This window comes from Gallus gallus, chromosome 3, assembly GCF_016699485.2.
Source record: "Gallus gallus isolate bGalGal1 chromosome 3, bGalGal1.mat.broiler.GRCg7b, whole genome shotgun sequence".
Taxonomy (NCBI): domain Eukaryota; kingdom Metazoa; phylum Chordata; class Aves; order Galliformes; family Phasianidae; genus Gallus; species Gallus gallus.
The window spans coordinates 95784359-95811820 of record NC_052534.1 but is presented as its reverse complement, the minus strand read 5'-3'; the positions used below and the strand labels follow the sequence as shown (position 1 = coordinate 95811820).

Genomic DNA, 27462 nt, shown 5'->3' with positions numbered 1-27462 from the left:
TCAAATGTTTATTGTCAAGATTGAGCAGCATGAATTTAAAAACTAGGCAAAGCACTGATTTTTATGCAAAAAATGCAGTGATTTGCTGCAATACTACAACAAATACACTGATGAGGAAGCATAGTCTAGCAACCAAGAATTACCAAGAAACAAAAAACAGAACACAGCATGACAAACAAATACATAACAGATGACACAGCTCCAGATCAGTCTTAAACTGGACACTCAAAAGACAGCAGCTTCATGAGCTTCAGCAAGAAGGAATTTCCCTTCAATTAGCTGATATGAATTACACCACAATAGTAGTCCTTGTTATAATTTTGTATCCAAACACCAACATACTCATAAGTTGTCAGATATTGGTGGCTCTCCAAAATTGCCAGGCCTATCTTTTCTGCATATAATATAGGTTTTCTTAGCTCTAATTGCTATGAACTGCAAGATGAGAACAAAAACGAACAAAATGCTGTTCCTTCTTGTTGCTGATCCACGAAAACAAAAGCATCGCTCATTTTTTCCACGGGTAAACCCACAGAACTCCATTGGAGCAGGATGAAAATGCGCACAGTAATAGCTCTTCATATTTTTATCACTTTTGTCAGAGAAATATCTGACTCTGCACATCATGACAATAATAAACTGAAGCTCATCAGCTTTCTCTTGTCATGAAATTCTCAACGCAGAAAACTGGGAGCCACCAGGAAGGCTGTTTTATAAAAGCAGTTAAGTTGGTGTAGATTCCTATCACTGACAAAAAAATTTCCACACACACCCTGCCTGCCCCCCATATACTCAAGGACACAGATCACACGTCTTGCAGTGAAATCAACACAACAACTGGGGTTAGATGAGCACCTGAAATGGCTGATGTAAATTTATGCGTGCTGAAAATCCCATCTAGAGATCTGTCAAGCAGCAGGGGTGGCAGAAAGTGCAGGTAGCCCCGAGCAGGGGGAAGGACCCCATTTCATATCAGTATGGCATGGCAGGTTCAGCTATCTCACCAAACTTTATTGTTACTGATCTCATTATTATGCAGCTACTTCAAGACTGCTATTTAAAATGTACATATTTCGTTTCTTAGAGTTACCCATGTAACTTTCTGTTTCATGATGAAGACCAACTTCAACAATTCACCAACCCTTCAGTTTCAGCAATGTAGCTTACCAGAAGTTCTTAGCTACTTACCCAGACCAGATACATTTATAGCTTTGACAGATTTCTTCATTTTGTAGAGAACATTTCGGTCAACATCCAGAGCCTGAAATAGAAAAAAAAAAAACTAAATGTGAAATACTGGTTTGACCTCCAGTAAATCTGTGCCCTACAAACTTTCTGTACTTACAACAGAATTATGTTAGTTAATCTTATTCCTGTAATTATTAAATTACATGCCAGTTGCTCCCAGCCCATCTGCACAACCCATTCTGTCCCTTTGTTCACAAGGATACGTCTTCCCTCTTTCCATGGCGACTGGATTCATTTATACCCAGCACCTTCTGGGTTTATTAATAGTTTAATATTCCAAAATGAAAGTATTTATACAATATCTTCTTATGTTAAATTATTAATGAAGCTTACTTAAAATAGTTTCAGCCTGTCGTATGTTTTGACATATGATGCTGAAGAAACAAGCAATATTACTTCCCCAGGCAGAATATTAAAAATGGAACTTAATTTCAGCTTTCTTGAATAATTCAGTTAATTAATTGCATTCCCAGTCATATGAACTTTGTGACTGCAGTGCTGAGCAAAATAAATTGATTCTCTCTCAAAAATACTACTTGTTTTTTTGACACTGTGCAAAGCTTTTACCAACACGACATAAAATTCAAGTTTAAATTCTGTCCAGAATCCTCAGCCACTCATAATCAACTCGTTTGAAATGAAGAAGTTGAGGAAAGCAATCGTTTTGCTTACTAAAGTGAAATACAGGCAGATTGAAAAAAAACAAACTTTGCAAAACTGCAAGAAAATTTAAACACGAATTCCAAAGCTTGGGCCTCATTGAAGAACAATACCAAAACCAAGAGATTACATTATGCCAAGAGCTATTTAGCATGCGACACACTAAAACAGCAAACAGAAAGCACAAAATTCATACCAGTTTTCATTCAAAAGGTTCCAGTAAGCTGCAACAGCAACAAAAACAACCTACTGTTGTTTTACAGCTAATCATTTGTATAAGACAAATGATGCATCCCAGTCAGTCCCCAGGAACCCATCTTAACATACAGAATGCAAACAGAAAGATTAGCCATCATAATTAAGGGAGTATTCTGAAACTGAATCTATTTAGACCACAAATAGCTAGGCAACATCTTTGCAGCATTCCACGGATATGCACATATTTCGATGTTGCCTTCCTACTACAGTGTGACGGTATTGCTACGTCCATTGGAACTTTTTCCTCCTGTGCCTTCACAGTTTGCATCTGAAATGTATTAGAAGAAGTACAGAGACATTATCACCTGTGATGGTCTGCAAAAAAATCCCTAAGAAAGCCCATAAAAGTCACACAGGACTCTGTTCACTTCAGCAATTTGGACTGCAGCCATTAAAACAAACCAGTATATTGTGCAGTCTCAAAGGTCAGAATAGTCACCTGCCTGCATGGAAACACAGAAGGTAACTCCCTCATTGCATATTAAGTGATTGCTAAAATAACCTCAGCAGAGCACCCATCCGACCAGCTGATTACAGAGGAAAGATAATTTCATCAATGACTTCATCAAAGTGCAATTACTCTCTTGGAAAGGAAAAGAAAGCAACATCCCCAACAACAAGCATCACAATTAATGGCCCAAGGGAAGGATGATGGCCACAGACTTTGAAGTTACAGATTCAGTTCCCGGCTGAGCCTCAGATTGGTGTGTGCAGCTGATAAATTATTCAATGCCTGCACTTCAGTTATGGAAAAAAAAAAAAGAAATAGGAGAATATGGTATTTTTTTTTCCAATAAAAGGAAAGTGCAGGAAGGATAAACACACTGGTTGAATTACAAACCACTCGTACTATTGTGGTGAGGGTTACAGATAGACCCAAAGGTATGTTGGCCATGACTGAAAGCACAGACTCTCAGTAAGGGAAAATTTTAGCTCTTCTTCAACTAAAGTCATCATTTCGGCTTGCCAAAATCTCCCAACCGACTCCTGCTTTCTCAAGGATCACACACCAGAACATAAAGCTAATGCCATAACACAACGGTGCTGGCAATTTGAATATCAAGGCAAGGTCAGGCAGTTGGTTCACATAAACATTCAAAACATGCATGTCAAAAAGAAAACCTCTAGAGAAGACTGAGGTGTGACAGAGCAAGCAAAACCTAAGGCCGTAGATCGATGAACATTTTCCAGACAGCCAGCATAGGCTTGCCTGGACTCCTTCTGTCCTCTCAGCTGCTCCCGTACAGGTGCTTGTGGGGACAAGCGGTGAACCACAGCAGACAAGTAATCTGTCTTCAAAGTAACATACAGGGAAAAACTTTTTTCCACTGGATTCAACACAACTCAGATGAGAAGGCAAGGGAGAAGCAGGAATAAGTAGCATGACCAACAAACCTGTGTGCTCCTGCTGAAGAAAATCTCCAAGACCATTTCTGAGCAAGCATTACATAAATGGCTACTTGAGCGCAGCAAGCACTTACTGTTCCCCTCTCTTTTTTCTCACCCTTAGCATTACACTAGTCTGAACCTTCCTTCATATGTTCCTTCACCACGATAAACTAGGCTGAATAGTATAGTTTGTCTGGAAAGTGGTACCACACTCCTAAGGTGACAGTAGACACTGAGTTGCAGACACTGAAACAACCAACATGACTGAAACTCAATGGCTGAACACCAGCAGGAGGAGAAAACACCGGGTCTGCTTGCAGAGGACTTTGCTCAGCTTCTGTTCAGGTGTTCAGCCACAAAGAGCACAGAAGAGTACTCCCAGTAGCGAAGTATCTGTACTCTCTCTGTGTAAAGGTAACGTGGACTCAACTTAGTTCTTCCCTAAATCAGTTGAAAAAGTGAAGAACTGAAGCAATTTGTGACATAAAACACTCCATACGAAACCCAGAGGAATACTGTAATGGACAAAGCAAACAAAACTGCCAGAAGAATAAGCTGTGCCTCATTCATTAAGAATGTGGGTGTTTTATTGTTCATTTAAATAACTGATACTACCAGTGATAATGGTAAGAAATTCAATAGTGAAGACTGCGAAGCCATTTCTCCTGGGGCATATGTGAACTGGAAGATCATTTGCCAAATAATTAGGCAGATAAAGCATTTTGGTTTAGCAGTTGTAGGTCCAAGGTGTTAATCCTACCAGTTGATGTGTCTTTCCAAATCAGTGGAACTTTGTAACAAACACTTCCAGAAAAATTACATGCACAAAATAGGATGAGACACAGACTCATCCACTGGGACGTGAAATATGGAATGGAAGTAAATGTTTTTCTTCAATTGTTCTGGTTTGGGAATTAGATTATTTGGAATAAGCTACAGAAAACCTCTATCAGGCCCGCAGCCAAAGGGAGTCAGCACATATTCAGTGCACAATAGGAATTATAAGGAAAATCTTAAAAAAGCACAGAATGTAGGAGGAATAGGCTACCTTCCTGATAGGATCTCCAGTCTATTACTTTGAGAACTGACAATCAATTTGATTTTGATGGGTTAATATGGTACCAACAGCCAACACCCTATGCTTGTTCAGGTATCCTGATAGACAAGCTGCAGCCTGGTCTCTCCAAACTTGAAATGATGCTACCTGATGCTAACAAAGAAGAAAAAGGGATAAGCACTCAAACATTTAACCTAAAAACTAATATAAGCACAAAATCAGCTGAGTAAAAGCTGCACGTGAACAAACTGCAGCTGGAAATCAGGAAAACAAATCCAGTTCTGGAAAGCCTGGAAAGGAAGGGTAAAAAAAAAAAGTGAGGCCATCATAAAAGGGACCTGAACAAACTTCTGAAGGATTGTTGCGGTGGTTCCTGCAGCAGTAAAGAGCCAGACTTGCCCTGTAGAAGGGTTCTTTTAGTCCTCCAATCCTCTATGAAATCTTTTGATACTATGTCATTTTAGAGCGGTGATGCACATCTATAGACTGATGCATGAAATACTGAAACATTTCCAGTCACTAATAGTATATTTTAGTCTCGCTTATGGTCCTAGAAATGGGGCTCTGCCTTGCTTGCTTTTAGTTTCAATCAAAGATGTTGGTCCCTACTCACAACTCAGGATTCAAAGGAATCACATTTAAGTATAAAATGTTGAAATACAAGCTCTTTTCTTTAGTACTGCTCTTCATATTTTCTCATCCTTTTCTTCAACCAAATCTTAACCTAAGAAATGAGCCTACATACAGCTGTAGCTTTATTCTATTTTCATTTACATCCAGTATAGCGCAGGGAGGAACTTCTTTGCTGTGAGGATGACAGAGCACTGAGACAGGCAGCGTAGAGAGGCTGTGCAGTCTCCTTCTCAGGAGATATTCAAGGCCCTCCTGGATGCCTTCCTGTGCGACCTGCTGTACAGAACCTGCATGGTGGTCAGACTCGCTCATCTCTAGACGTTCTTTCTAACCCCTACAATTCTGTGATTGTCATTTCCATTCCATAAATACATACACACTACATCGATGCCCTCCCCTCCTTCAACTGCTGTGCCAGAAGCACTGAAATTCAAAGTGGCTTCTGATATTGCATATTCTAGCTTGCTCTTTTTTTTAACCCATTTACAATGCCCAGAAAACTTCTGAATCAGAAAGAACTAATCATTTAATTCATACAGTGGGATCATTTTGCCCTCTCATTTAATGTTTCGAGCTTTGACTCAAAGAAAGTCCAACATCCCTCACTGTATGGCAGTTGTTTATTTTGGCATCTATTTACTCCAGCACAATATACTCAAAGGGGACATAAGAGGACATACGAATTATTTTCATGCTCCCACTCAGTTTCTACTGATAAGGGCTTAGACTTCCTTGACTTCCCTTCTGTTAAAAATAGTAAAAACAACTTTAATTTAGGGGGGAAAGAAAAAGCATTCTATAGATACAGTACATAAGTAAAGAAGTTGCTTTGTTGTAGGATTTGTTCTATGTGGCATGAACTGAAACAAACTCCAATCAACTTTCCTGACAGTGCCCTTGTCAACACAGTATCTTTCTTAACACAGTACTTATGGCTTCTGCTCCTTTATGTGACTTCTAATGCTAATCTTGTGAATGATTCTCAGATATGCTTCTTTTTACATTGCACCTATGTGGTGTTGCTGTAGCATACCTTGAGATTATAGACATCCTCTGAGAAGCTGCTGGGCAGTCTAAAACAAACATGTTACCAGCAACCAGAGTGGATCTTGTTCTCTTGACGTGCATTTCAAGGATTCTAAATAAGTGCTAACACTGAATTAAAATAAATGAACACAAGAAAATTAATTATCAAGCTTGGTATTCACATCACAATTCTTCAGAATGCACAGCTAATCTCTTATAATGGCACAGAAATATGATGTTGTGTGAAAATGCCTTGTACCGTACAATCTACAATGACTACATGGTGAAAAAGAACTCAGAAGTTCATTTACTTCAAATGAAATATCTTTAATTTCTTTTTTTTTTCCTCTATCATCAACTTGTTTTTATCCCTGTGTCACTACCACGCGTGATCACATACAACACATGCACCCACCCACCCAAATTACCTGCCACGTATGACTTCTTTTTAAGGTGCACTTTTTTCCTAATTAGCTGTGGTTGACATCTTGCCAGCCATCACAAATACACTTGGGAAAATACATCAGTAATGTGTCCAAAGGAATTCGGCAACATCAGCGTTCACTATTTGGAATGCCACAGGCTGAAAATGTCAAAATGGTAGCATTGTAATGAATGAACTTCTAAGGCCCATATATGCTGCCTGTAGAAGAAGCAGTTCAAATCACTATGATTTTTTTATTTTTTTTATTTTTTTTGCTAAGTTCCACATGCCTGATGAGAATTTAGCAACATGGATGTCTTTAATTATTAGAGGCAGGGAGCCAACATACCAAAAGAAAGAGAAGAAAACATAGCTTTCAAAATGAGTGCAACACTAAAGAGAGAAGGACTCAACTACAGCTCACTGATCACTAGCACAGCTTTCCTCCTCCTGTAAGAACAAAGTCCACTTTCACTTGCCAAAGGCCAATTTCCATTTTCACTGCTTCAAAGCTTTCTACTCTGAACAAAGAAACATGCCAGCTAATTAGAACCAAACCCATCTCACTACGAAGAAATCAGCACTAGGTTAATGAAACTTCCTGAAATGCTATACTACATCCTAGTCCATGAGCCACAGTCTGTCCTGCTACTTTAAAATAAGAACAATAATAAATCTGCTCAAGTGCATTTTACATCAGTCCCCTGGGAAATACAATATTCAAACACTTATTGGTGCTTCCCAAAGACTAGTCTCAAAATCCGAAAACCAGCATCAGTCTAAAAAAATCTGCATTCTCTCAATAGGTCCGTACAACATTCAGGATTCTTCTGGATGGGAGGGTGGTTCAAATTAATAATATATTCAACACGTTTCAGGCTGACAACAGAGAAATGAGTGTTACTTGCTCTTTTCAGCGGAGAAGGGCAAAAACAAACTGTTCTATTTTTATTATATTTAATTGGAGGAGGAAAATAAGTGACAAACTGGGTAAACATCCTGAAGATTTTGGCACCTTTTAAAGAATCAAAGGATGTGGGGAACAACAAGGCAGGAGCAGGACGAATGGCCAGCCCATGGGCTCTGCTGGTTAGATGGTCACTTGGAAGCCAGAAGCATGCAGATATCTTTGTGCCAAATTACATTAATCTGGGTCTCTTTCTTAGAAAAGTCCACCTGCACCGGTGCCTTATGCCTTTATGGCCCACAGAACATACGTAAAGGAACAGAAAAATAGCCACACTGAGTCAGATCAACAGTCCATTTAACTTGGTATCCTCTCTCAGCAGTGGCCAGCAGTATGTTTGGAGCAGTGACGGAAGAAAAGCCCACATACATCCTTCCCCAGGATAATCTCCTAGATTCCAGCAAGCAATGTAAGAAGAAAAGACCGAGAGACATCCAACCAGAAAACACTACGCAGCCCAACAGGCTACTCTCAACAGAAACAGGAAACCAAGTTTTCTAACTCCACATAAGAGCAAGAGCAAACTCAAGCTGTTTTTCCGCAGCCCAGCCTGAGCACTTTGATGACCGCACTGCAGCAAGCTGTGGGAAGCAGCGAGGGAGGAAGGGGAAGGAGGAGGCCTTCATCTTTGCTCCCTTTCTTACTTAAAACATTTGAAAGTCTCTAATACATTCCATTCTTCTTACCCACAGAAGTTTCAGTTTAGAAAGGCTAAAATTAACTATTTGTGATTTCTGGTTATCTGGATCCAAATTTGTTAAAAGTCTCAACCAATATTTCTTTTTTCTTTTTTTAAAGGGGGGGTCAATTGGAACTACAACAAGAAGACCACGTAAGTCCTGCTAGAGGAGTAACAACGTTTTGGCAAACAAATCCCCAAATCATCCTGGAGAAAGATCCTACGTGCTTTACCCCATACTGCTCATTTAACTAACAAAGACACAAATAAAATAGAGCGTATTACTTTTAAATCCAATATAAACAATGATTCGAACCGCTCTATCTTTAAAGCAAAATCTAACCTCATCTTCAATTTTAGAAATTTGTATTAAAGTACTGTGCTACACAACAGCCATAAGTCACTCGGTTCCTCACACCTTCTAGTGTTTCAGGATAAGTAACAGCGCCAGAGGCTGCTGCAAATGCTGAACGCAAATAGGAACAGCCTTCCCAGAGACAAAAGGATGCAGAAAGAAACACAGCCAGCTAGCACGGAAAGGAGAAGCGAGCGAACAATTGCAGTAGAGACAGAGCAAAAGTCAGCTCCTGCACTTAGCCAGACTGCTCTTATTTATACAGTAACAACAGCAAGTTTTGAACACTCAGACCGTACCATTAAACACCACCTTTTGACGTTTCTGGTGCATCTTTAAAGGCAGTCTGGATCCCGCTGTAATTATATCACTCTGTCAAAAGATCAGAGGCACTCACAGACGTTCTCAGTTTGTTATTTTTCTATTGGAAACTAACCCTCTGCACTGCTACCCTCAATCTATCTTTCTGTTACAGAAGGTGGTAAAAAGCTTCCTAAGTTCCGTCATCCCCCTCCAAAATCCTATTTCCATTCTCTTCTGTTTATGTCATTTCCTCCCTCCACGCATTAGTCCTTTTCCAACCCCTGTCCACCGATCACCTGGCACATTCCGAGAGGCTGGGGCTTCGTCTGCATCCTCTGGGACACAAGTCCCATGTTCTCAACGCAGTTTAGTTTAGAGTGACTTCTTTATTTGGAAAGTACATGTGAAGGAGTGTTCCAGGGTATTATATTCTACAGTAATCATGGCAGTTAATTTATATATACGTAAGTCTTAGGCCTGAGACGTGTCTACTTAAGAGACTATGAAAGCATAGAGACAGACATGAGAACAAAAAAGATGGGGTTTAATGCAGAATTGTCTCTCAAAGCCCCTTTCCACAAAAGCAATACTTCTCCAGCATCTGGGTTTGTGGTTCTTGTGGGCTCAGTGCCAAGGCAATCTGTTTGAACAAGCACCAGCCTATCTGGCAGAAAAGAGTAGTAAGCATTTAAGCTCTAAATGACTGTACTAAGTTACTAAGCTAAGGGTATGCGTGGTGAAAAGAGGTAATGCTATTACTCTGGGAAATTTATACTTGTAAGTAAAATATAATTCTACTGCAAAGTAAAAGATGGGAAAATTTGACACTGCTGTATCACAGAACCTCAAGGGTTGGAAGGGACCTCAAGAGACCATCAAGTCCAACCTTGCTGCTAAAACAGGTACAGGTACCCTACAATAGGTCACACAGATACGCGTCCAGCCAGCTCTCAAATATCTCCATAGAAGCAGACTCCACACAAACACACCTGAGCACAACATTTAAGTCATTGTACAAGGTCAAACAGGTGAGCTCAGAAATTCTGTCCATCAATAAAGAGAAATCTTGAACAAGAGGTTCAGAGCCTACAAAGCCCTAGTCCCAGCAAGGCACTGCATGACACTGCTGCACACTAAGCAAAAAATGGTCTACTAACTCAGTTTCCAGGTGGGTCCCTCACTGTACCAAGTTGGACAGTCACTTAAGCAAGGGGGGGCAGATACCGAGCATTTTTGTTTAATGACACTTCTTGCTTAAGAGAAAAGAATGGAGACCTCTGATGTCAGCTAATTCTCAAGAACACATCCACCCCTTAGTTTATTTTATAGTGAGTAATGCAGTCTCTATTTCTCTTTTTACAGTTTTACCATCGTAATTGCAGCTATCTGCTTCCAAATCTCACAAAGTAACAGACTCAATGAATTTACTTCTTTACAGCAGATCATTTTTTTAAACAAAAGGTGTGTAAATAAAACTCCCTGATTTAATTCTTGTTTAATTTTCCAGTTGCACTAACTGCTGATATTCATATCCATTTATTTAATATCATGCGCTCCAACAATCTAAGACACATCATTATAAAAAATCAGATCAAACTTTTTCAAAAACACACTTCTGAAGATGAAGCTCAATTGACTGCTATCTTGTACAGCCATTTCAACTTCTCTGTCTCTTTATCTGCGGTGAAACGTTCTGGTCCCCACTCTGCAGGAACATTTCCCCAACCTCCTATCTGCACCTCTGTCTACTGTCAGCATCCACCAAAGCCCTTCATGATTCAGAGTCCAGCTGCTGGGAGAACTGGGAACTACCGACCTATCAGTCTCACCTCTGTGTCAGGGAAGGTCATAGAACAGATCCTGCTGGAAGCTACGCTAAGGCACATGGAAGGCAGGGAGCTTAAATGGGAGAACCAGTGTGGCTTCACCAAGGGCAAATCATGCTTGACCAACCTGGTGGCCTTTCATGATGGTGTCACAGCATCAATGGACAAGGGAAGAGCCACTTGTCATCTGTCTGGACCTCAATAAGGCCTTTGACACAGTACCCCACAACATCCTTCTCTCCAGATTGGGAAGATATGGATTTGATGGGTGGACTGTTCAATGGACGAGGAACTGGCTGCAGGGTCGTGTCCAGAGAGTGGAGGTCAATGGCTCAATGTCTGGATGGAGATCGGTGATGAGTGGTGTCCCACAGGGGTCGGTGCTAGGACGGATACTCTTTAATATCTTCATTAATGACATTTGACAGTGGGGTCAAGTGCACCCTCAGCAAGTTTGCTGATGACACCGAGCTGTGGTTGACACACCAGAAGCATGGGGTGCCATCCAGAGGGACCTAGACAGGCTGAGCAGTGGGTCCAGGTGAACCTCATGACGTTCAACAAATCCAAATGCAGTCCTGCACCTGGGTTGAGGCAACCACCATTAACAACACAAGCTGGGGGATGAAAGCATGGAGCACAGCCCTGCCAAAAAGGACCTGGGGATAAGGGTGGATAGGAAGCTAGCCATTAGGCAGCAATATGCCCTTGCAGCCCAGAAAGTCAACTGTATTCTCAACTGCATCAAAAGTGATGCCAGCGGGCTGAGGGAGGTGATCCTGCCCCTCTACTCTGCCTCATGTGATACTTCACCTGGAGCACTGCATCCAGATGTGGAGTCCTCAGTACAGGAGAGACACAGACCTGTTAGAGCACATCCAGAGAAGGGCCACAAAAATGATCCAAGGGATGGAATGCCTCCCTTACAAGGACAGGCTGAGAGAGCTGGGGCTGTTCAGCCTGGAGAAGAGAAACTCCAAGGTGACCTGAAAGCAACCTTTAAATATCTAAAGGGGAGCTACAGGAAAGAGTCTGTACTCTTTAGCAGACTCTGTGGTGACAGAACAAGTGGAAATGGTTTCAGGCTCAAAGAAGGTAGATTTACGTTAGATATAAGGAAAAAGTCTTTTACTGTGAGGGTGATGAGGCACTGGAAGGTTGCCCAGAGATGTGGTTGATCCCCCATCTCTGGAGACTTTCAAAGAGAGGCTGGATCAGGCCCTGGGCAACCTGATCTAGCTGTGGTGTCCCTGTTCGCTGCAGGGGAGTTGGACTGGATGGGCCTTCAGAGGTCCCTTCCAACTCTAAGGATTCTACGATTCTATTCCTCACCATATATCATTCAACAGCGTTTACAATAAACTGGGCGGCTAAGATTTTCCTTTTGGAGATTTCTCAGTGCAGTACTCTTTTATCTAGTACCCTTTTAAACATCAGAGTAAACAAGAATTAGTCTTTGCAGAACATAATGCCTTTCCACTCAGCGTATGACAAACTTTTTGAATAGAAATTTTTTAGTTTTGTACAGGACTGTGAAACAATTTCAAAATACTGACAAGTTCTCACATCAGTGGCCTACTTTGTTTTCAGTAATCTCTCACTATCTCTGCTTAAATCAGGCATATATCCCAGATGCAAACTCTATGAAACAATGAGAAACTAAACAGTTAGTGATCTTAATGTATGATGAATTTATTCTGCTTTGAAAATGAAAATCTTTGTGGTGTATATGCAAGAACAAGTGGATGCCAATAAACTGACCCGTTCCTCCCCATCCAGATCTTTAACTTCTCACTTTATCAGGTGATTCCAGAGACAATAAATTAACCAAGAATAGAACACAGCATATGGTAATACAGCATACTCAAACCTCAACCTTGACATGCCTCTGAGAGCTTCTTAACAGAAATAAACAATAAAGATCAATATTATGAACATCTTTGGTGTAGATGAATGTGTGTGTGTGTATATATATATATATATATATATATATATGCCTGCGTGTGTGCATGCACATACATATGAGGTGGCCATTCTGAAAGGCAATAATAGGCACGCAAACTGCCTAGTTAATGATACTCTGGGAACTTCTAGGACAGCGTATTCCTCCAAGAACGATGGGTAATTAGAGGAGATCCAAAAGACAAAGACAACTCACCTCAGCTAAACCAAACACTGAACCAGCCGTTAAAACTAGGATAAGTACAGATAGGTCTATCTGTACCACTGGTGGCATATTAACTACTACAGCTTAGCTTTCTTTATTGATGAGTCGCTTCCTTTTACAATTTAATGCATTTTCTACAGTCAAACTCTGTTTAATTTGGCAATTCTAACATGAAAGTACAGTGCCCAAAAATAGAACTCATTTTCTCTTGAAATACTATAAAATCATTTCTATAGTGGCTTCTGGACTTTAGCCTGTAATTTTCACTCCAAACTCTGTCGTGCAGTGCACTGCCTTTGAAAACCTCTGCATGGTCTCTCAACATTAACACATTTCTTCCAATGAAAGAATAACTGTATGGTAGCCCAATTAACAGCAGCTAATGCAAATAACAGATTGGCCCAGTTATGCCAATCAAACATTTGATAACATCAGTATCTTCCTATATGGGTTAATTAAAAAAAAAATTGCATTCATTTCATTTTGTTGATGCTTTGTCATGCTGTAACCATCTGTAGAGAGCTTGCATTTCTGTTGTACAAATCCATAAAAATAATAGTCTCTTAATTTCCTTTTGGGAATGTGTTTTTAAATGGAGAATCCATCCAAACCATCATACATTGGCATTCATTTCAGGTGCTGAATGAGATCTCAAGACACTACTGCACTCTTGAAAACAATCATTTAAATTGGAGTTCCAATAGCCGTAAGTGCAGCTCAAATTAACGGTTCAGGCACTCCTGCCACTAAGGACAGCTTCCTAGAAGTTTAAGTGATACTTAAGTCACGGAGTTACTAGTGCGTCCAGTAGTAGATAAAAAAATATCCATTTACACCATATTTGATGTAAAAATAAAAGCCTTCCCAACTGCATGACCTTTGCCAAACTAATTAGTGAGTTCAAATACACTGAAGATATCCATAAAAATGGATTAATCAAGACTTTCCTCCACCACTGACCACCAAGAAGATAAATTCATACGCAGCCAGCTACCTAACACAAAGCACTGAACAACTGCCTTTCCAATTGCAGCAACACAGAGGCAGGTGCAGGCCTATCAGCACTTCTGTTCTGTTTCCCTAAGGGAACAGGAACCAGTTACTGGTTCTGTGCCTGAAACTCACAAGACAAATGCCTGAACCTTTGTGCCTCAGCACCCATAACACAACACCATCACCAACTCCATACACGACTGGCAAAAACTACTGATACGAAAAACATGTCAACATCAACAGCCACCAAGAGAGCAGTAAAGCAACAGAAAAGAACGAACTAAGCAGAAGAATGAATGAAAGCAAACAAAAAGCAGCTTACAAAAGATTTACTACTTCACTGCCTCTGTAATGCTACTCTCTTCAGAGCAGCTAGTGTCTAACCTACAAGCAACTCAACATGTAGGAGGACTCCACCGTTATTTCTGTTGTTGGGTAACATACTCCTACAGCACTGTAGAACAAACAAATGATTAAAAACATGTGCTTTGCATGAGTCTGTACTGCATGTGATAACAGAGCAGGGGCTCTGTGCTTGCATGTGCTAAGGAAATTTCCACTCCTATTGCTATAGCCAAACAGTAATCCTGTTTGATTGAAGGGGCTTAAAATGATTAGGAAATGCATTTGTTTCTAACTCGCCTTCTCTAAAATACAGCCTAAATTTCCTTAAAATTGCATATCCCAGTAAGAAATCTTGTACAAAGAACATAAACCATAAAGCATGAGAAAATAATCTATGTGAATGTTCACATCGCTTCAATATTTTGCCTTCGTACACCCTTTCTAAATGTAGAACAAAGCTTTCAGAAATGTAATTTGCCCAGTTCTAATCACTTCAGCTGTTTTCATGTATCTACATGCATACTTAGCATAATGCCTAGACAGAAAGATAGATTTCAGACCAGAACTACATTGATAATCTGATTTTTAATCAGGGATGGCTGAGGGGTCTGCAGTCAGCAGGTGCTCCCCTACACCACACTGCCCTGAGACAATAGGGAGCAGAGTTTCAGCCCTCAATCAGCTCTTCATTTCTCTTGGTTTAAAATGTCAGATGGTAGAATTTATACTGCATGTTCCATCATGTTAGCTTTTATAGCCACCTATTAAAGGATACTCCAAAGAAATACATTTCACTCACATCACTTACATAGTAAAGTGAACAGAATTCACCTGTACAAAGAAGCAAATATTTCAAATTCTGCCCAACACCTATTCACTTGAAAACAAAGCCTTCTACTCTAGACAAAAAAAAATACAACACACTACCCAAGCTAACTTCCTGCAAAGCAGCACTGCTCCTAAGAACAAAGCTATTCACTTACAGCACTATATCTCAGCACTGTATCTCAGTCTCAATAAATTCTCCCCCATAAGGCAAATCATTTTCTGCATCCAAACACAATTAACTCTGAGAAACACACAACTAAGAGAGTCTGCATAACACTTAGTCTTATGTCCCACTTTCTGGATATAGCACACAACTCTTCTTCCACTCTCCCAAACTGGAAGGTAGGCTACACCACAGCTACCCTCCATCACTATCCCTTTCCTACACTCCCTGCCCACCTCCTTACTCTGCTGATCCTCCTCACATCAGCCCTCTCCCCATGCCTGCTGTCTGCCACTTTCACCCCACTTTCTGCAGAAATGCTGACGCATTCTCCCTTCCTCTGCAGTTCCTGTCAATTCTTATTTCTCTGAACTTCCTTAGACTTCTGATACATTTCCTTCTCCCCTTCTTAATGCTTCTGCCTCTGTCAGTTCCTGACCCTCCTCCACAACACACATACCATCAGTGCTTCTGCTGCTGGATGATCCCCTCTGCTCCCCATTTGTTTTTAATCAAGACTTCATCCTCTTGCTCTTCACTTTTTACTGATCCTCATATTTCTTCTTACATGTTTCAGCTGTCTATTACTTCCCAAGTCTTTTTCTTGCATTCCCCTCTTTTGCTGTTTCCCAGCCAAGCTTTTCTCCTCCCCTTAATTCCAATATTGATGTAATTTTGTGAAAGTAGTCTGGATTTAGTCCAAATGAAAGAAGCTGATAGTCATCTTAATCACAGGCAAAATCTGGTATCTAACAGCAGCATTCTATCTATGCTCCAGCTTATGTCTCTGTCCCATCAAGAACAACTGCATATAGTGAGCCTTCTGAATACAGAAGAGCTTGAGTTTGGTGCTAACAAATGCGAGACAGTGGAAAGACTGGAGGATAAAAGAGAAACCATCCTACCAGCAGCCTGCAATAAACTCTATAGTTATAGACACCAAACTTGTGTTATTCCCTATCTTTATCTACATTTTCCAGGCAAGTTTAAGAAGTCTGAGATGAAACACAATAAAGCAGGAATTTTAACCTTACATGAAGATCTTCCTACACAGCTTTAAAATAATGGCTCTCAGCAATTCTATTTTTTGTAAGCACTTGTAGGCACCAGGGAAAGAGCAAAGGAGGAGCCGCCATACTGTATCTGCAGGCCAGAACACACTGCTTAAATGAGTCTCAATAATCAAAGCATTACAGGAGTTTAAGATCAGACATTACTTCAAAATAGTGCTTAAATCTTAAAAAAACAATTTATATAGCAATTATATTAATTCTCCGATGGCCTATCAATTCAAACATTGCTCATTCCTTTGGTGTATTCTTCTGCAGAGTACTGAAAAACTTCCAGAACCCTTCATTCACAATTTTTCCCAATGTGAAGTTCTCACACAACTCATCACGACTTCAAAAAGTAAAGCAAACATAAAAGAACCATCCTCTAGCAGTGGCAGTTTCTGCAAATAGCTGCTGGCATTATTTTTCAAATGCTTCTGGAAGCAGGAAGAGGAGCTGGTTATTTTGCAGGCCTGTCGCTCAGCCAGGGATACTTGTGGTATCTGAATAAAAATCTCTCTCCTCCTCAATTTAACAGCTATGGTCTGCATTTCTGCAACTATTGCAATGATTTTTATTAGCAGAAATTATATTATTTGTTCTTCTATTTCCACCCCCACTTTTTTTTTTTTAACCCCTCTGCACTTAACTGAAGTATCATCTTAGTCTTCAGAGGATTCATTAGGAATCTTTGCAAGTAAATATCTTAGTTCTTCCAGAATCCTGGGAAATAAGCTAACCAGCCCCCCAAAACTGAGTGCTTTAAGTTCAAAGTCTTGTTTTTTGCTTTGCTTGCTTGCATTCCTACTTCTGCTCTCCGTTCTGCCTACTTCCCCACTTAGAGTTTGAAAACTGCAGTAGAACACTTGTTCAGATTTTGTAATACTTGCATTACCTTTATCACTACATTCTAGCTGCGTACTGTCCCCTTTGTCTCCTCACAACTCTATGTGACTAAAGAATGTCTTTGTTTCCCTTGCTGCCTGCTGCTACAGCAACTTAACTTCTACAAGTTCGCCTTTTTCCTTTACACACACTCTTCAAACACACAACTTTTCTCTAATGATCAGTCCTTTTCCCCCCATTTTGGACACACACTGTTCATTTGTGACCTTCTTCTCTATGCTTTCCAAGACCAGTTCTTCCCATAATTTTCCCCTTTCCTACATGTTGTATTTTTCATGCTTTAGTAAATTTACTCTTCAGTTCTGCAGATTTCATCAGCTCTCAGTTTAATGACTCCTCTGAATACAACTTTTTGGATTGTTCTGCTTTGTTTTGCTTTTAATATACAATGATACAACCTTTAGTGATTCAACAAACACTTCACTCGCTTCCTGTCTCATCCACAGCATCCATTTGATTGCTGCCTCACAACAGTATATTCTCCTGCTCCTACATGTTTCCTTCTGTGAAAATGAACATCCTGGCTGTAACCACAGATGCCCAACCATAATGTGGCTGAAACACAGCTTTTTTTTTTTTTTTATCCCCTTGCCCTCTTCCTAAGGGCAAACAGTCCAACCACTAAAGTAATGAGCTACACACATCGCTTTACATAGAATGGGAAGGAGCGTGGGGACGGAAGACAGCCCTACAGCAGAAAAATCTGTAGAGAATTTTTACCCAGTGATTGTCTCCTGAGTTTCCATTATCTTTTTTTTTCCCTCCTATCTCCTATCAACAGGAGGTTCTTCCCTCTCTAGCAACTTCACTGAATATAACATTTATTTGGAGCCAGTGATGACTGAAGGCAAGTGAGGCCTCTTGCTGCTAGTCCATCCACTGGGGAACCCAGCTGGCCAAAGCCCCACGAAGCTGGGTTGGGGTTCTAGGACCATGGACAGGGCTGCCTCACCCCTAGGACATGGTCTTATTGCTGGGCCACAGGGCAAGCCCAGGGAGCTCCTGGACACAGGGCAAAGCAATAGTAATCTCTGTACCAATGCAACTTTAAGAAAGTAAGAGAAATAAGGAGATTGTTAAATAGAAGTAAAGTATGAGGAAGCTCTAATCATGACCAAAATAATAGAGGGAAGAGGTACTGAAATGGGCCTAGGGGCAACTTCTCTAAAGCTTCAGGTGTAAACATTATTTGCTTTTGGGGAACAGGGTTTGACAGCATAGGTCCTTAGCAGTAAGGCTTAGAGACTGGGGTGCTGGAGTTCTAAAAAGGACTGGTTGTAACTTTATGTATATACATGCACACACACATTTATGTATGTGTGTATATATAACACAGAACACGTGGAAGGTGAAAACCATTAAAAAATAGGGTAAGAGTTGATCTGAAACATTCATGAAGAACTACTCTATTGCCTATGAATAAAAACAAACCACAGTGGTTTTCTTGTATTCTGCCATCTATTCAACAGCCATGTCTTGCTCTACACATAGACTGTTAGGTGCTTTGGAACAGGGGTTAGGCTTTTGTCCTGTGACTGTGCAATGCCTTACAAAATGAAGGCCTCACCTTTATCAAGCACTGCCTTACTTATGGTATGCAGAGCAACATGAAGATAGGAAGAAGCAAAGGTGGGTAAAATCTAAGCAGAAAGAATCTAAGCCTCTTTCCATGTCTCTCTTTTATCACCAGAATGAAGAAAATGCAGTGGAGCTGGTTCTGAGGAATGCAACAGCACTAAAGAAAAAGTCCACAGACAAAAGCCACAGTTAATAAAATACTTTGGAAATGTGTATATTTTGCCATTGAAATTCCCACCAGAAATGGGGCATTTGGCATAAAGAAGCAGATGCCCCAAGGTGTACCAAGGTAAGATATACAGCAACCTGTTCATATAATTTGAAATTGTTATAACTGACTGCACATTGTCTGTAATGTTCAAGGTTGAAGTTCTGTTCTACAACGTGCACAGAGCTCCAGCTGAAAACCTGCAACGTAGCTCCTGTATTCCCACAACTTCCATCCTGTTTTCTTCTCAAAAAGAAAAAAAAAAGTCCAACACTCCTCCTTAACTCATAACACCACTTGTGTCATAATTACTTCTCCAGAAACACCTTTCGAGGCAGATGACAGAAAATTATGACTACAGAAAGGAAGCAGAAGTTGAACACAAAAGAAGAAGTTTTAAACACTACGTTTATGGAAATCTATTTAGCAGTGAGGCAAAAAGAAGTACACAATTATGTTCTAGAAGGAGCAACTTACACTGAGCACAAAGACATTAGCGTTTACGGATAATAGTAGTAAATGATCCAAAATGCAATATAAGATGAGTAATTTTCTACTGGTTCTCAGAATATATGAAAATGTTCTCTTCATGTAGGTTTCAAAAGCAAGCCAATATCATGAAAGCAGCGTTAAGAAGAGAGAACTCCAGCCTCAAAGACCTAAGAAAAATACATAGAAAGTATAATTTTTCAGAACATGCATATGTATGCAGGTATCCAGTCTCTCACTCACTGATCATACCAAGCCGTTATCACCTCTTGCCCTCATTAGCTTTGCAGAAAGACAACACAGCAGGGAGGATTAAAAATTCTAGCTCACAAGAGAGAATGGAATTCAATGAGTTGATCCTTCAGGCCTCTCAAATTCAGCTGCAAACTGTGGGATTACCTTGGATGGGATATAGGTGTTATGATTTCTGATAGAAAATTTTGTGTTGTGACAGTGAGGAAGAAAAGGATTTGATACTGAAATGATACACTACATCTCTAGGACTGAAAATTACACAAATATAAATCATTTTAACTGTAAAATGAGGAACACACTAAGGTGCAATGATCATCGTAGAGGACTTACAGAAGAGAGGCAAGTACAAACCCAAAATTACAACTTTGGTTTTAACGTTAGTTTCACTGACATTATAGAAATTCCTGCAGAATGGCTTTTAAATAGATCCAAAGCAACTACAATTATTTGTATCCAAACAACTAAGACCATCTTTGCCTACCCCCACACTCCTCTCACCTCCACCTTCTCCCTCTTTCCACCTCACATTTGCCCTGTCTACTAAAAACACACTTGTCACAGTAGCAAGTGCTACTATACTGAGAGATGGTGCTCCAGTAACCTATTAAACTTCTGTCAGTGTTTCCATTCTCCACATTCTAGGGAAATCCCAGCTCTAGTGAAGTTTAAATAGGCAGAGTAAGCTTTGTGCCTGAAATCATGACTTGGACACCAAGGCTCAGAACACCAGCCCTCTGGTACTCTCTATTCATGTAGTAGCCCAAACAGGAGCACCCCTGCCCCCTCTTTCTTGGTCCAGAGGCACCACACCACAAGAAACAAGCAGTGGGAATGACTACTTCTAATTTTTATGGGCTTCAGTGCTAGTCTTTATTGTAACACTTAACTTGTGCTTCAAAATACAGTGGCACACTTGGATAGTATTCATTAAATTACTCAGTAAGGTAATCATTTCCAAAAATATTTAATGTTCACAGCTATTAGAACCTTTTCAAGCTCCATTACAGTTTAGGGACTATTTTATTTAACTTACAGCACCTGAAAGAGAGAAGTGCACATTCCGAGTAATAGCAGCACTAAAATCAGATTTTTAAGCATTCATAGCTTAAGAACGGTCACTGCCCACTTTTCGATCCTGTGATAATGGGAGACCTTTAACAAAACCAGTAAGCTGAGAAGTCAGCATTTGTCAAACCAGATTACTGACTTCAAGCAACCCCTCCCCCCATCACGTGACCGTGATCTGGACTCTATCAAAACTTGTTTAATTGCAGTCATTATCATACATGCAAAGATTAAACAGTAACCTGTAAGGGCCTGAGACATACTGCTTACTTGTAACGCAGTTTTGGTAGAAGCTAAAGAGATCCCCATCATTTTGCTAAACAACATCTTTGCTTGACAACAATACAGAAGTTATACGATTCTTTTCCCTTCGAAATCACACTGTACTCCAAGAGCATACCTTTCCTAACCCCTTTCCCACTACTGGTAGGGAAGGATTAGCTTCTCTTTTCTCATGCATTTCAATAGGCACTGTACTTCTGGTAATCTCAAGGGCTGTGATCAGCCATCTGTCATCGGTCCGTACAATCACACAGAATAGTAAAACTCCAGGTATTCTCCATTGGCATTAAAAATCAATCATACTCTGCATCTGACAGAGGTCAGTTAATCCAAGTTCAGGAAACACTGATTTAAGGCAATACCATAGCCCACAGAGTCATAACTGGTAAATGATACGCATATAACTGTCCAACATCTTATTGATCCCCTATCTTAACAAGCCTCTTCCACTCCATCACTGAAAGCAAGGCCTCGTTAACTGAACCTTTAAGACACTATTATATACCTACTAATTAACTAAGACAGAATTACAAAACTGATAGCCAGCAGTGTTACTAAGTGCAAAAAGCTTCCCAGTGGGATCTGGAAGCAGCCCTCTTTGTTTGCACTGAGGTGCACTCAGACTGAGAAGCCCCACCAGCCCACAGCTGCTGTGCAAACGCCTCACGTCTCTGCTGCAAGGCAGTGCAGAACCAGCTCTGTGTAACATGGGCCATTCCAGAAACAGATTTGTGAGGAAAGGCAGCTGAGGGACATCCACAAAACACCTCAATTTACCAGTATTGGGAACTTATTTTGTTTTATATGTACACAATGCCCTGGGAGATGAAAACTTAACCATCTTCAATCACTTGGTAAAAATCAATCCATCCACAAAGCCAATAGCCAGTAAACTTTCAACTCACCTATTAACTATGGAATCATGGAGAATCACAGAATACCCTGAGTTGGAAGGGACCCGTGTTGAGTAACACATTCCCTGAATCACAGAGCCAAACCTTCCAGCTTCCAGAGCTGCACTGTACACTGCAGCAGCACACACTGGAAAGTGATGCTTCACAGTACGTGGCTCTGGAAATGGAGACGGGTTCCCTGTGTTACCTGTAGAGTTTTAGATGCATTCTTTTTAAGTCCTTGTTCATAACAACCCGATGAGCTAATTCCTGCTTGGCCCTTTGGAAAAAAAAAAAATGTGCTGAATGCTGCCTTCTCTATTACACAATTTATAGACAGATTTTTATCAACAGACTGTATTTAACCTGAAAAACCTGGCACTTAATTTTGAAAGACTTCAGTATTTCCAAACTTAAATAGTGTAAAAAGAGATTTCACAGTTTTGAAACCATGAAAATTTGTTTGTTGGTCTTGATAATGCATAAAGAAGAAAATCAGCACTTAAACACATGCTCTACAGCGGCAGTAAGAACGGGCAGCAGCTGCTGGTATTTTGCCAAAGCTGCTAGATAGATCGATAAGATTAAGAAGGCTATAGCTAAATGCAATCTCTCCTCAACTACTATGCAAACTTCACTTAGATCTGTAAGGCACATTCACTATCATCTTTATCACAAAAGGTAATTTTTGTATCTAAGCAAGCAGTGTCTAATATCTGAAATATGCAGAGATACAAACTAAGTTTCGACATCCTGACTGAGCTCCTTTAAAAATCAAGCAGTGGTATATCAGCTTCTGATACATGCACAAACACCAGGCAGGCAGATTAAGTAAGAAAAGAATCCCACTGATTCAAAGCTTTAAATGCACATCATTCTTCTGATATTAAAGAAGTTCTCAAGACGCAGCTCTCCAAGTTGGATTTTTAAAAGACTGTAAGATACACAACATATAAATTTCATGCCATTATATAGAAATTTCTGTGCAAATGAAACGTGTGAAAACGAGTATGAAAGAAAATTGACCCGAAAAGCAAAAACTTTCTTTCGTGTTTTTCTCTGAGAAGCGATGTGACATTCTTGCAGTTATACAGCCTGAGAAGCTGAGGCTGCGAGACCAAATTTTGTGAAACCCACGGATAAGAATCTCTTAATTCTAGCAAAACTGCTTTTAGTCCAAGCGCTTACGCTAGATCACATTTTGTGTCAATCAATTACCAGGTAGCTCTACCACACAACTTTAATGACTCACTATTACAAATATTCCTTAAGAAAAAGTTACCTTTGATACAGAATTGTTGATCTTAAGACTATCAGGCTAACAACGTGTAATTAAACACAGGCACTTAAGTGCAAGCTTGCATGGAAGAAAATTACCTCGGGAACAAAACAGTAATTCCTTCTGTGCAGATTATTTTGAATTCAGCTCCTCGCTTTAGTGGTTTTGGGAACTGGCAAAACAGGAAAAGCTTGAAAAGGGAGTTTAAACCCCTAACTTGGGTTTTGTTCTGGTAATAATCCATCGCTGGTGGCAGCTCTTTTGTAAGAGGGGACACTGACTACTGGCAAGATCCTTCTGCTGAAGAGGCTCTTTTTAGAATATGTGCTTACTGCAAAACAAATGAACTGAACGCGCTGCCAGAACTGATGTAACAGGTAGATGGAGAGATTAATCTGTATCACAAACAAGATCCCCCTCCCACAAGTTACTTCAGGGAAGCTGCTGGGGGAATCGAGATACCGAGCGGCTCCGTCTCATTGTGTGCGTACGACAGGGATGAGGAATGCGCTCTCACTGTGTTCAGACCTGTCCCAGATTTCCGTCTGATTTGAAACGGGAGGGAAAGGAGTCTCCTTCTCAGGGAAAGGACTCTGTCTCTTACACCGGCGCTGGCAGCCACCCTCCCAGGCACGGCTGGCGGTTACCACCAGCTTCAATGACACATCTCAATATCTTTCAGGAAAACAAACAGCCCTCTCCCCCAGACAAAAGCAGCTCAGGCTGCCCGCGAGCAAACAAAAAGGACTGAGCTGTGGCCGCCGAGCGCTGAGGGGAGTCCGACCCGGAGCAGCTCCCGCCCGCCGGGGCCAGGCGCTGCCTCGCGGCTCCCGAGGGGCTACCTCAGGGCAGGGAGCGGGGGGCACTCCCGCGTGCGGGGACGGGAGGAGGTTCAACCCCCACCTGTGCCGGAGGCAGGCACGCACAGGAGCACGGGGGAAGGCGGGAGAGGACCCGAGCGCCCCGCGCAGCGGCGGGGCCGAGCGCCTCAGGTGTGCCGCCAAGGACGGCGCGGAGGCTGCCGAGCTCCAGCCGCCCCCCAGGTAAGAGGAGGGCGGCACCGAGCGGTTCTCCCGGAGGAGAGGGAAGCTCGGCTTCCCTCGTCCCCAGACTGCCCCTGCCCGGCCGAGCCGCCCTGGGGGCCGGGGGCAGCCGCGCCGCAGCCCTTCCCCCTCCCTTTTCTCCCCCCTCTCCCCGTTTCCTCCCGACGGCGGCCGGGGGCGCTGCTCGGGGCCGGGCGGGGAGGGAGCGGCGGGAGCCGGCAGCGCCGGTAGCGCCTTGTTCTCCGCCGCCAGGCCGAGGGGCTGCGCTGCCCGCGCCCCGCCTCACCTCCTCGATGGCCGCCACCGTGTTCCTGCACTGGGCCATCCGGGTGGTGAAGTTGGAGGCAGTAGGTGACTTGTAATCCTCATTGGTCTCGGACACGAATTCCGACACGGAGATCTGGTCCGGCATGGCGGGGCGGGGATGAGCGGGGAGAGGGGAGGAGAGAGGGGAGGGGGGAGAGCGGGCGGCTCCGGGGGGAGGGGAGGGCCAAGGGGGGCTCCCCCCTCACATCGCCCGGCAGCCGACGGCGGCAGCTCCCGCCCCGCGGGCTGCGGCGCGGCGTTGTTCCTCCGCCGCCGCACAAGGAAATTCCCCGCACCCACACTCCTCCTTCTCCTCCTCCCCGCGCGGTCACGCAGCACCGGCGCCGGGCACACGCCCAGCGGCGGGAGCGGCCTCGCAGCCCGCCTCTCGCACACACACACACAGGGCGGAGGCGGGCCCGGGCGCGGCCGCGCGGCCCCCCCGCCCCGCCGGGACCTGCCGCCCCCCGGCGCCCGCCCTCAGAAGATGGCGGTTCCCTCCGGATCCCCCCCGGCTGCGTGAGGGGAGGGGCGGGCGCTCCCAGGGCCGCGTCCCGCCTTGTGATCTAACAACGGCAACCGGCACGGAGCCGAGGGCGGGAGGGGGAGCGGTGCGGAGCCCATCTGGTGCGGAAAGCGGCCCCTCGGGCTGCGGGCAGGTAGCGGGGCGCTGCCACTCGCACGTGTCGGCGGCAGAACGGCATTTCTTCAGCGAGGTTTGCGGTACGGTTTCAAAGGAGCCAAAGGAAAGTCTGAGAAATGCTGTCACGGTCCCAAGAGGTCCGCGCAAAAATACTGTGTAACATTTATATCTCATTTCTTAGAAAGCTTTTTCTGTGCTGAAGGAGGAAGCGTTGCTATCAGAGCAAATGCTTTGTGCTTTTTATATAAAGCCACAAGGATGAAATGAGGCTGAAAACGCAGGAATTAGCCCCGACTGTGGGATTTGTCAGTGAGGCGAAAAGAGGAGCGGTTGCTGAGTTGTCACTGGGTGTAATGAAGTGTCACAGTGCCCACCGTGCAGGTGTGGGGATGTGATCTACAGTGGCGAATCCTCCTGGCCTCACAGCGCGTAGGACTCCGAGCCTGGTAGCACGGAAAGCTTTGTGGGTCTGTAGTTTGGCCTAGAAACCCTCCAGCGACCGCTCAGTCCCTCTGGTGATGAAGTTAATCACTTTCTATGAGTGATTCTTTATTACCATGATTTAAAACTCCCCAGGGAGTTCAGAGGAGCAGGCAGGTACTGTTGTGCTGTGTTTGTAAAATGTGCAAGTAAACAACTGCAGGCCTAAGTGGATGTTAGTACCCTTGGCAATCCTTGCTGGCACTGTTAAGTTCTCCTTTATCATAATGTTAAGTTCTCCTTTAACATAAATGATGACGTTTGGCAACTGTATTTCTTTTACTGATGGTAGCAAAGCAGATGAGTGAACATTGGCTGTCCACGTGTGCTCTCCTTTTGCAACTCTTAGTTTTTCCATTCTGGTAATTCCTTACTTTCTCTCATAGAAATCGCCACCGTTGTTTTGCTTTTGTCTCCCTACAGTGTTGTACAATAAACCCCTCCCTCTCCTTGTGCATGTTTCAGTTAATAAGACAGGCATATATAGAGTATTTCAGTGTTAACACGTTAAATTTGTCTGTGTGACCAGGACTTGTGGCCAGGGTTAGTATAAATACTCATTCTTGCTAAAAATATATGTGATGTTACATCTTCAGTTCTGTATCAGCTGATGGTGATATCACTGGAGCATTACCTAACCTCAAACTATCATCTAAACTTAGTAAACACTGATGTTCTTAAACTCTCATGTCTTCCACTGTGGCGTGTTTACTTGTAAAATCTGAAGGGATTAAAAACTTGGAGTCTGAGAGGTAAATCATACTGGATGTTGCCATGTTGGAATAGCTCTACCTGATGTAGTCCAAATCTACAGCCTCTAGCAGTTGCATCTTCTGTCTGATAAGACATGCATCTAAGACAGTATCCTTATACAACGAGGCCTTAAGTTCTATAGACCTATATAGATGTTTATGCAGGAGGTTAGGTCAGATGATTGCAGTGGCATCCCCTGATATTTAACTTAATAGATTCAAAAGTTTGCCATCCCAATGCAGCTGCTAGGTACTTTGGTCTGTCCTTTTGCTTAACAGGCTGCTTTTCACTCAACTCTCCTTCATCCTGGAGCCAAAGACGTGTGCTTGGTTCATTCAGAAGACCTCAAATCATAATTCAAAGCTCAAAAAATTGGGGAGTCTGCTGCTTCTATTGGCATTCTAGGACAGAAGCTGGTCACAATTGCTCTGTGTTCCAGCTATTGCTTGTTTTTGTTAGTGTGCTATTTGGTACTCAGACATCTCTCCCTATAAGCATTCACATGTGAGATGCATTCATGTAATGAGATAATTTCTAAGCATTGTTTCTTGATAAAGCAAACTGATCAACTCCTCTTCTTTTGAGAGGGCCAAGCTAACTTGAATTGTTTTGTATTGGCCACAAACCAGGGTTGTGTACACAGATGGTGACAGTGGTTCAACTGACGTGCGGTAGCTTGTAATTCTGCAGTAACATTTTATTAGTGTGTGTGAGTCCAGCATCTCTCACTGAATGGATGTTTTCTCAGCCCTTCAATCATTTTTATGGTTCTAACACCTCAATAAATTTTCTTGGCTTCCTGTTCCTTCTCTGACATGTTAAAGAGTCTCATTAGGCTTTCTGGTTCCAGTGTCATACTGGGTCAGCATTATCCACTCTAACCTCTACATATTTATGAGGGACACTGAA

The 27462-nt window shown here is 42.2% G+C and overlaps 2 protein-coding genes across 11 annotated transcripts in view; one reads left to right on the top strand and one right to left on the bottom strand.

The window, feature by feature from the left end:
* The window catches only part of ASAP2 (ArfGAP with SH3 domain, ankyrin repeat and PH domain 2), an 87428-nt gene extending 62624 nt beyond the window's left edge, over positions 1-24804 (bottom strand). For 8 of the 9 annotated variants that reach the window (XM_015276070.4, XM_015276071.4, XM_015276073.4 and 5 more), the window contains exons 1-2: positions 24658-24804; positions 1189-1261 (exon numbers count right to left, since the gene is read on the bottom strand). In XM_015276070.4, coding sequence (XP_015131556.3) covers positions 1189-1261; positions 24658-24783 — 199 coding nt within the window. In that variant the 5' untranslated portion in view covers positions 24784-24804. Of the gene's footprint in view, positions 1-1188; positions 1262-6699; positions 6855-24657 lie in introns of all 9 variants that reach the window. The other variant, XM_046939500.1, reaches the window with a different exon arrangement.
* The window catches only part of MBOAT2 (membrane bound O-acyltransferase domain containing 2), a 154051-nt gene continuing 150882 nt past the window's right edge, over positions 24294-27462 (top strand). The window contains exon 1 of one of the 2 annotated variants that reach the window (XM_025148772.3): positions 24294-24371. The gene's annotated coding sequence lies outside the window, so the exon portion shown is untranslated. Of the gene's footprint in view, positions 24372-25142; positions 25458-27462 lie in introns of those variants that run through there. The other variant, XM_025148771.3, reaches the window with a different exon arrangement.